We start from the raw sequence: 10,687 nt of genomic DNA, 5'->3' as shown, positions 1-10,687 counted from the left end.
TCCACAGCCGTGTTGTATTTCATACCCTCTGCAGTTTGTCAGGAAACATCAGTAGGCGCGCGCACACAGCGCCATGAGAGCAGCGATGATGTGTCAGCTATTTTTAACTCAAACTAGACCTCTGTGGCTACGAGGCAAAGGGGGCAGACAGGAAGAGAGAGAGAGAGAGAGAGAGAGAGATGTGGAGGAGGAGAGATTGGCGGAGACGGGGGCACTGGAGAAAGTGATGCAGTGAAGAAAGTGCATTGAAATAGTTGTTGTTTAGCTTTTCACTGTGAGGACACAACCTCTACTGTCAAATGTAGAGCCCTGTGGCCCTTACATAATGAGACAGAGTGTCAGACTTATGCATGGTGCTGAAGGCTTTCATTAGGGAAAGGACGAGGACAAATAGAAGTACATAACCCTGAAATATATCAGTGATTATGATGTAGTTTTAGCTTTAATTATAGTCATAATTTGAACTGCATCATAGTAAACACAAGCGGAGAAGCCTCCAGGGCTGCACACTTGCCTATAATAATACATTATTATGACAGAAGCTGGAGAATGTCATTTCTTTCACAAAGACTGGTTCAGTACCCACCGGTCGGTCGCCAGAGATTTTATTAGGGTCGCTAAATACATTTGCAGAATTTCTTCCATAGTCTTATATCATCAGTGCACCTTTCAGCCACATGAGAGAGCTTAATGTTCGTTTTGTTCTAATAATTGTAGCCTTCTTATAAATGTATTAATAAATAATATGGCCGGCGTACATTCTGTTTGTTTTACTGATGACAGAGGAAAAAACAGCCTGTGTACTCCACTTAAATGCATTTGGTCTCATTTATAACGTATTTATAACACATAAAACAAAGTTGTGGTAAACGTATACCTCTTGGAAATGGCCTGTTTACCTATTTAAGATAATATAAGGTGATGGAAGTAAAAATGGTGAGGAACTATATTTACGCACAAATTCGCTCTCGATTTATAGATAAGGCCTGCTGTGAATTGGGTCCTTTGTGTCTAGATTATTACATTTTAAAGCAATTATCAAGGTAGTTTCCTACCAATATATATATACTGTGAAATTTAAAAGAGTGGTTTCCAACCTGTGGGTCAGGTCTCTAGATAAATCTGAAAGGTCAGATTTCTCTCAAATTGTCCCTTTTTTCTTATATAGTTTTATCTTTCCAGACTCTCTGCATTCACGATCACACGTGTCTGTCTGTATTGAGTGAAGTGGGGGGTGGATGCCTCCTGAAAGCCAAACTTTGACAGCCGTTGTGCTGGTGGTGGGGGGGGGGGTTCTTCATTTGACAATAGAGAGAGGATCGCAATGGAGAGAGCCAGTGTGAGCGACAGAGCAAAAGAGAGAGAGAGAGAGAGCAGGGGGGGAAGGGAGGAGGGTATCAGACTCGGGGATAAGGCGGACAGGCTGCTCGGCTGGAATCAGATCTTATTGTGTACTTGTCCTTCCCAAGTCACTCAGACACTCTGCAGAAGGAGGAGAGGGCTTCTCACTCTGCCAACAGCCCATCTACGCTCACTCTCAAGATTTTACTCATTTTGTAATCCTCAGAGTTCAGAGCATTTGGATCCTTTTTTTGTTTTCTCACCACTGACAGAAAGAGGACTTGTTGGACTTTGCATTACCGCAATGTTTTGATTTCTGTATCTGCTATGGCACTCGTGTAGACATGGTGGTTTACTTGAGGAAGAGCATCCACACTCTGCTGTCGGTCTTCAAGAAGAAGGGTGAGTGCTGACTCACGTGGAGGAATTTGGCAGGATGGAGCTTTGACTTTAGGCTGCGCCAGTTTACACAACAGTAATACTCTTTGACTTTGCTTTGATTGAGGTTTCTGGGGCTCAGCTGACCTTTTTTTCCAATTCTTGATACAAGCTAAAAAAGTTTGTGTTGCATGGTTGAGGTTATGAGGTGGTGGTTTAGTAGCATGTTTTTGTTTTAGTGATGAAAGTTGCTGATTTTGCGTTCTTCTCATTGTCTCTCTGTCTCACACACACAAACACACAAACGCTGGTATGCAAGAATTAGAGTTGAAGGCAATCTGGAGGGTTCTCTCCGATGAGATTAGGGGCTTAACTGACTTTTTTTGGCGACCGTCTAAACCCCCCTCAGGGGTCTGGCAGAATCTCATGAAGGACTGCTTTTGCAGTTAATCACAACTGGCAGTGAGAGCAAAACACCTTAAATGTGAGTAATACTCTTCAGCGGCCGTTTTGTGATGAACTTGGTCTCTTGGATTGCATCAGAAAGCCCGAGGTTCACAATGACCTGAGATTTCCCACAGACACACACACAGCGGAGGGCATTGTGTCTGGGCCGCCTGTGTGAACGCCCGAGGACAGGGGTGCACACACAAACATGTACAGTATGTACATCCACACCCCCACAGTGTTACCTTACCAGGTGAGACTGAGAGCCACAGTGTTGAGAGGGACAAAGGAGCGAAAGCAGACACCTCGGGTCGACCTTTAATTAGCTAACAACAGACAATATACAACTTATATAACTCACACAGCCCGCACAGCTAAAAGCAAACAAACACGCATACAAAAAATAATCATTAAAAATAAAAAAATGCCATCATTTATTGAGAGCTTTCTTCAATTTAACCTCATTTAGCTTCCCCTGCCTACTTGAAGTGATGTTCGCTAGAATGAAACAGCCCCTCACAGGCAAACCACAAGCCACAAAAGTCCAACTGTCTTTGGTGGTCACATCAAAAATGAATTTGTTAGCCAATAGTGCAACAACAATTAAGACCAGAGGGCTTCCATCTCTGTTTGCGTGCACACACTCAAGGCAATCTCCGTCTCTTGAACACTGAAGTTTAGTATAACTGAACTGCAGATGGCCGGGTCTTTGCTCCAAATGGCCCTGCTAACTTTGGCTGTATTGACTGCTGTCCAACTACATCTTTATTTTTTATTTTCAAATCTTAATTTCCCTTGACATTGAGTCAAGCCATCCTGAGGGGGTCCGGTGGCATCTTTACAATGTGGACAATCCAGATAATCTAATCCTCCATTGGCTAGAAGAGAGATACTGCAGGAGATTAGCCAGGTTCCTGCTGAGAGCCTGGTCAAGCTGGGACGTCTGCCCACCAAACTGCTCGGCTGAGGAGATTTGAAGAGTGCGATGCGTCGAAGGTGCACAGATAAACGCACGCTTGCGACAGGTGGAGGTGCAGAGGATTCACCGTAAAGCTGATAAATGTCTTGGCAAATGGACACCTGCTGAGTGTGCTTGTATGCGGTGTCGATGTGTGTCTCTTAAGAGGACGAGGAAGTGCCGCTGGAAAGACGGTTTAAAAGGCGTGTAGAAAGAGCGGGTGTGTAGAAAGAGCAGAGTGTGTTGTTTTTGGTTCAAAGAGCAAAAAATTAAACAAAATGACAGACACAGAATAATTAGAAAGAAGTGTAATAAAGCTGCTGTTGAATGACAGCCTATTACCAGTGAAATCACTTTAATTTAACTTGAAGCGCAAATTGTTGATTATCATAAGAGCCAATTACGTTTGTCTTCTTCTCTGTTTAACCCAAACTCTTTCTTTCTCCACCATCCCAACAGCTGGCCCGAAAGGGAATGAAGACCAGAAGAGGTTGACCGTCCACTACAGGACCTCCCAGCACTACCAGGAGAATGTTTTCATTGAGGGCAGCAGGCCACAGTACCTGGAGGACCTGCACACTGAGGCCCAGGAAGGGCTCAAGATACTACAGCAGGAAGGTCAGACGCAGCGCAATGAACATGAAAACATATAAGCTCATACTTACTGCCATTTATTTGTGTTTTATACTAATGTACAATAAATGAAAACTCATCTAAATAATGATTGCATAGACTATGGTTAGAGTTTAAGTCCCATCCTCGTCTATTTTGTTCACACAGAACACACGAACGGAGTGAACTTACCTGATGATGAGAGCGTTGCTGTAAGTGCCCCAAAAGCTCTGTCTGTCGTTCATGTCCTACACACTAAAAATGCCACCAAACTAAAAAATTACTTTGTGCGTGTGTCCGCTGCAGTCTACAGACACTCTGCGTCCGGAGCAGGATATCAGCTCCAAAGACGGAGGTGGCTCTCCGGTGTCCAGATCCACCGCCGGGGGTTCTGATACCACAGTGACCTCTGCTGTGTCGACCAGGCCTGCGCTCACCCGCCAAGGTAAACCATAGCTGTGTGTTTGTGTTTAGAGAGAGACTGTGAAAGGAAGCATCCACGTCTTGTTTATCTCAGTAAAACAAGAGCTAAACACAGTGTGTGTGCGGTAAGCAGTTTGCGCTTTGTTCCTGGGTTTGCTGCTCTATGGCAAATCATGAGCGTGTACTTATTTAGCATGCACGTCTCATTCTCAGCTGCTTGGTGCCTCTGCAGTTGATGGTGTGAAATCAAAGGAAAAGCAACACACGGGCACACAACTGAGGCTTATTTTCAGTTTCTCAAAAGCTCTAAGCGAAGTTCACAGCACTCGGGCTGCCTTTGCATATCATAGCTGTGTGTGTGTGTGTGTGTGTGTGTGTGTGTGTGTGTGTGTGTGTGTGTGTGTGTGTGTGTGTGTGTGTGTGTGTGTGCGTAGAAAGTGTGATTGGTATTCTGGTCCATACATCAAACATACTTTCTAAAATCCTCTGGAGAAGCCATTTCCTCAATATGTTATATCATACTACTGAGTTGCAATGCTTTATTGTGCAATATTTCACCAATTTATTCTCCTGTGGCAAATACAGCTTTTTCATTGAAAAAATAACCTTCCTCATTTAGTAACAGTGATACGTTTTTCTCTGTTGCTCAGGTTCAACTTTCAAGCCTTTGAATCCAGTTAAAAGACTAGATAAGAGCAGGAAGAGGAACCGGAGGACCACCATCATGGGTATTCCCAACCAGGTCCAGAAGGAGCTTGGTATGTCCACACCAGCATGCTAAAGCAGTGGTCATAATGTTTCTTTGGTGGTAAACTTGTTACTGACAGTGATTTGCCCTCTTCGCAGCATTGCACAGAAGCTCAACCTTCCAGCAGCTTGTTTCTACCCCTAAAAACGACGGAAATCTCAGTAACAGCCAATCAGGTGTAGTTATCATTCCAACAGTTGATGGAGGGACTCCAGTAGCGAATAAGGAGGGAGCGAGGGTGCACCTTTCAGAGCTGGAGGTAAAGGGTTCTTCACAATAGTTATATAACATACATTACAGGTTTTGTAGTTGTTGTTTTTTTTATCACTTAATAATGGTCTTCTCTCCACTCCTAAACAGGCATCCAGAGAGGAACAGCTGCTGAGACAGCACCTCCAGGAAATGTACCAAGACGAGCAGCCCTTCAACCACCAGGGCTTTGGCTCCTACCTCTGCCCCGCCTCAACCATGAGACCCAAGTCCCTTGCAGTACCTGGCATGACCACTTCCTCCTCCTTATGTTCTTCAGCGGTGTACAGATTCCTCCAGGAACCCCAGGTATGAATTAAATCAGTTTGGATATGGCTTTAAGATTCAATCTTCTGTATTTTACCAGATTCTTTGTTGACCATTTGTGAAATGTAGCAGTGAAATTCACATTCCTCTGTTTGTTTCTAGGGTCCCGTGATGTCCATGTCTCCTCAGGCCACCTACTTGTCTACAATCATCCCTAATGCGGTCTTGCCTGCCTCGATTGAAGTCATTGAGATCGACCGCAGCAGCAGCCGGACGCGTGGCAGCAGTGTACACCAAGGCGGTAATGTCCGCACTGTGAGCAGAAGCAGCCTTGCATCCGGGGACTTATCAGTCAGCCCTTTGTTGTCCAGAAGATCAGACGATGATGGATCCCAAACTGACAATTCCCACGACGACTCCACACTGATGCTCTCATCGGCTTTGGGGTTGAACTGGAGCGAGTCACAGTCTTCAAAGACCATCATGTCAAACTCCTCCCCAGTATCCTCCAAGGGTAGCACGCGAAGCGGTAACTCCCGGAGAGTGAGTCTGAATGGGCGGGAAAGCCAGACAGAGAAGTCCAGCGGGGACCAAGACCTCGTCAGTCTCCATAGCTCAGTTAGCATGATTAGCAGCTTTAGCTGTAAAAGGGAAAATGTTGTAACAGGTCAAGGATCTAAGTCTGTTTCAGGGTCAGTGGCTGCTGGGGACGATGAAAAGACCAAACAGAATTTCTCTCGTAATCTGTCGGTTATGAAGACCAAGCAACCCCCGGCCCCTCCACGGAGAACGAACTCTCTGCATAGTAATAAGATCAGGAGCAACCCTAAGGTTCTGGTGGTTGTCAATGACTCTGTGTCTGGAGATGGGGCAAATGCCACAGAAAGTATTGTAGGAAAGGATGAGATGAAATCAGTTATTGCAGACACCAGTAAGATCTCAACCCTTGTGTCAAACTCCACTGGGTCCAGCCGTATAGATGTTTCCTCCAATCCCTTGAGCACCACACAAGCCTCTTTCACTGGGGCAGGAGTAGCAACAGAGCCTCAGCCAGAATCCAGTAGCTCCTCCCCACAGAAAACTTCCTCGGAAGAGGGGAAATTTGAACGGACCATGTCCCCTTCCAGTGGCTACTCGAGTCAGAGTGGCACTCCGACACTCTCCCCAAAAGGGATCTCCCCAACCTCCCCCGAGAAACAGAAGAAGAAACCTGTCAAACCAGAGAGATCAGTGTCTCGGGCCTCTTCCTCAGCAGCTTCTCCCTTCTCCTCGCTTACCTCTCTGTCGTCTGGTACATCTGAGCCTGTCCATCCAGATGTTTCCACATGTAGCCCCAGTCTGCCCCCACAGGGATCTCCACCCACTGTTACTGCAAAAGACTTTACTCCGGATAACGATTCTTCGACCTTGGGAGTTGAAATCGGAGAGCTGATGAACATCCCACCACCTCCCAAAGTCAAAGCGCCATGTCCTCCTCCACCGGAGACATGGGTTCACAACAGATGCACCTTTCAGCTCCTGTGTGGGCCTTGCCCTAATGTAAGCAAAGTAACCCAGGAGCAAGCACAGACACAAGACAGCACAGTTAAACAGGCGGGTACCCAGATCGAAGCCATCAAGGAGATGCACGTTTTAGAGGAAAAACAATCAAGTGTAGACAAATCTGTCTTAGAATTGTCAGAGAGCAAAGCAAACCCCGAGACTTTGATAGAAACAGGTCCTGGAGGTGTTCACAATGAGATGGAGAATAAGGAAAGTCAGAGTACCGAAGAAGAGAGGATGGAAGCAAGTATAGACTTTCAGAAACAGAGCAGTAGCCCTGCAGTGAAGGACCCCAAGAGTCCAAAGAAAGATCCTCCTCCTGTCATGAAGAAGCCCATGACCGTACTGAACAGAGAGGTGGCAACAGAACACTCACTGGACAGACAGCAAAACAAAATGAGTAGCAGTGCCACGACAGATGTTTGTTTACACGTTGAGGACCACACAACCTCCCCACAGCATGGGGTCACAATTTTAGTTGATAAGAGTGATGATGTGATGGACAGAAGTGAGGTCACATCCATGCAGACGCTTTCTGTAGAGGTCCCCAAAATTAGCAAGGCCTCACCACCACCTACCCCGCCCCCAGCATACCACCCTACACCTCCTCCGTCAAGAAGGACACCTCCTTCGTCAGTGTCCACGCCACCAGATGAATTGCAGAGGGTACAGGAGGAGATCCCTGCTGTCGAGTCTTGCTGGCCACCTCCTCCGCCTCCTATGGAAGGGGACTCGGTCTTTGACGGAGGAGATGAGGTGGACTTTCCTCCACCTCCTCCACCCTTACTGACAGACAGTGTGCCAAATGTGATGGACAGTTGCATCACAAAGCTGGATGTCTCAAAAAGACCCACAGAGGAAGTTGAAGAGTCAACTGAGGATTCGACTGAAGTTGGGACATCTGTACTTGGACAAATTCCAGATTTGTCCCCTGCTGTTCCTCAAACTGACACCAAACCAGAGGTTGTTGTGCAAGTTTCAAAAGCCAACACATCTGGGGAGATTTTGTGCAGACCCGTTACAAACTTTGTATCTGTTTCAGAGAGTGTCCCATCTCCCCCAGTGGTGGCACCCCCTTTTCCACCCATTACAAGAGTAGAGAACCCAGTATTAGTCCCTGTTTTAGTTCCTTCCTATAGTTCCCTGAAGCGTGGCGCTCCGTCCGAGCCTCCCGTCAGTGCCCAACCTCTGATCGCTGTCCCAGTAGCACCCACTTTACCAGCAGAGAGCTTCACCCACGGGATAAATTTCAGAAGGCAGCCTAGTGTACCAAACCGAGACGCCAGGAGCAAGGAGCTGCTTTCCCGCCACAAGAGTGCACCCATTCCTAAAGAGGATGCTAACATACCTCTAGTCACCCCATCCCTGCTTCAGATGGTTCGCCTCAGATCAGTCAACATGACTGAAGATCAGGTGAAGGCTCCATCAGAGGACAAGTCAACAAACCAGGTAGATTCAGTTCAGGAGAATTGCTCAGTCTTAATCCCAGGATCTCAAAACGTTCCACAGAAGCCCATCCGCAAGTCTCTGTCACTAAAATCTCCCCCTCAGGCAGTAAAGACATCCTCTGTGGTGCTACACAACCCTTCCATGCGCCTACAGGAAGCCATACGTATGAAAACTGCAGCCATGTCTTCTAGAGATGGTCTTCCATCCCGACTGGGTGTGAGATCCTCCACTTACAGCTCTGTCGGTGAACACGGGGCTCTGTCCCTGAAATCCCCTGAGGGATGTGACTTGCACAAGTCCCCAGCCTCTACCGCCAGCTTTATCTTCTCTAGGAGCACAAAAAAGGTTGTCTTCGAGACCGCCGCCGCCGCCTCCTCCCCTGAAGCTCAGGCAAGTCTGAAGCAAAGCTTGGCGGCAGAGCTCCTGCAGGTGTCTGACCAATCAAATAACACCTCTTTCTCCAATGGTGGTATGAAGTTGGACAAAGTTCCTCCACCAGTAGCAAAGAAACCAGCCAACAGTCCGTCACAGAATCTTCCTGCTTGTTCATCAAAGATGGACTTCAGCGTCGAAGGAAACGGAGCGATAGGAGGAGTGCAACACACCGGTGGAATAACACTTCCTGAGACGACGAGTAAGTGCAGCCTCATTATTTCTAACCATGGTTTTCTGTAATCTGCGAAAGTCACGAAAGACTGCCTTCTGCTGAGTGTGTAGTCATTGAGGCTGATTCGGTGCTAGCACGAATCAATAGCTACTCTCTCTCTCTCTCATTACCATGATCTTGAACAGCTAAGCAGGTTCAAATAGCGTTAAACAGCATGTTTTCTCTCCATACAAACAAGAGAAAACTGCACACAAGAAGCCACCTTCCACACAAAAACACAATGCTGCTAGCTTGCCCTCAGCTCTCTGCAGTCAAATGTGCAGGCGTGCGCTTCAATCAGCCATAACCCTGAAGCTCGTGATCATATCTCAGTGACTGAATTAGATTAGGGCCAAATACTCATTAAGTGTGTTCCTGTAACTGTATTATGTCGATGCCATCATGTCTAACCTCCTCTTGTCTTCCCCCTTCAGCTACGAGAGTGACGGCGGACACAATTGAAACACTGTTTTGAAAGAGCCTCGGACCATCCAGAGGATCAAGCAAGGACTACAAGTAAAAGGACAACTCTCAGCAAGGACTGATATTACTGAGAGACGTTTAACTCAACTATCAAGAGTGTCGTGTGTGTTAAGTCTTCTCCAAAAGCCTTAGCCTGTAATGGCCTTCCTACATATTTATGCAAAAAAGAAAAAGTGTCGCTCCCAATTTCTTATGATAGCTTTATTCTGGAGTATTTTTCTAAGGTATAGTTTATCTCTCATTAAGGCCCCTCAGGATGAAATGGTGTACATTGGCTGAACTGTAAATATTTGGCTTGTGTGAGATCGCCTCCCAGAGGCAGAAATAGGTAGAGGTCACTGCGGCTCAGAGGAAAGGATTTGTCTTGATAAAGCATTTCTGTACAGAGTTCTACTGTCTGTTATGTCTTTTTCTTCCCCTTTTGTAATATAATACACAATTAAGAAGTTGTGAGAAAAATGGCATCAGCTACGTGACAACATTTTAACGCCTTCTTGGCTTAAAGATCGAAGTAAAAACACAAAAGCTACACTCAAGTTTCAGTCCTGCTTTTCACTGTGTGGATAGATGTATCTGGAGTAGTATGTGAGTAAAAGGGATGCTGCACACTCACAATGAGAGGAGGATAAACCATTAACGCAGAAAAGCATCCGATTACAGCGACTGCTAAATGCTTTTACACAATCTGCACAATCCCTTCCTGGGTTTAGTGACTGAGAAATCTTTTAGCACAACAGCAACACAAGCATCCTATTTATTTATGTGTGGTTGTTTCCACTTGTAGCACTGTCAGTCACCTTTTCCTACCAAATATGAAATATTTAAGAATCTATTTCATCTGACAAACCACTCTTATAGGGCAATGGGTGTGATTGGCCCTGGATGATTGATACACTGGAGTAGACTTAATTATGAGGTCAGCGTTTTTTTATTAAATGTTTCCGCGTCTAAAACTTTTAAGCCCAAACCTTTTCGGTGGCAAATCCAGCTCATCGCTCTTTGCACAAAATGCTTTCCCCCAGCAAAATCATTGGTGAGTGAATTATACCGACTCTTCGTAACGGGTCAAAAAACGTACGTCTGTCTCGATGATTATAAAGAATTATGTACAGTTATTACTTCTATAAATAAAAAAATCTAAGTG

At 45.9% G+C, this 10,687-nt stretch overlaps 1 protein-coding gene across 1 annotated transcript; it reads left to right on the top strand.

The window, feature by feature from the left end:
• Positions 1 to 1,685: 1,685 nt before the first annotated feature.
• nhsl3 (NHS like 3) lies at positions 1,686 to 10,658 on the top strand (the record flags this gene model as incomplete). The annotated part of the gene is made up of 10 exons (XM_079175868.1): positions 1,686 to 1,743; positions 3,584 to 3,742; positions 3,905 to 3,963; positions 4,043 to 4,181; positions 4,810 to 4,917; positions 5,006 to 5,166; positions 5,268 to 5,465; positions 5,586 to 6,354; positions 6,466 to 9,048; positions 9,495 to 10,658. The coding sequence occupies 10 exons, from the start codon at positions 1,686 to 1,688 to the stop codon at positions 9,533 to 9,535; spliced, it is 4,275 nt and encodes a 1,424-aa protein (XP_079031994.1). The 3' UTR covers positions 9,536 to 10,658.
• Between the last annotated feature and the right edge of the window lie 29 nt (positions 10,659 to 10,687).

The sequence above is a fragment of the Pholis gunnellus genome (assembly GCF_910591455.1).
Source record: "Pholis gunnellus genome assembly, chromosome: 16".
Lineage (NCBI taxonomy): Eukaryota > Metazoa > Chordata > Actinopteri > Perciformes > Pholidae > Pholis > Pholis gunnellus.
The sequence above is the reverse complement of the archived record's forward strand: the minus strand, read 5'-3'. Positions and strand labels throughout refer to the sequence as shown.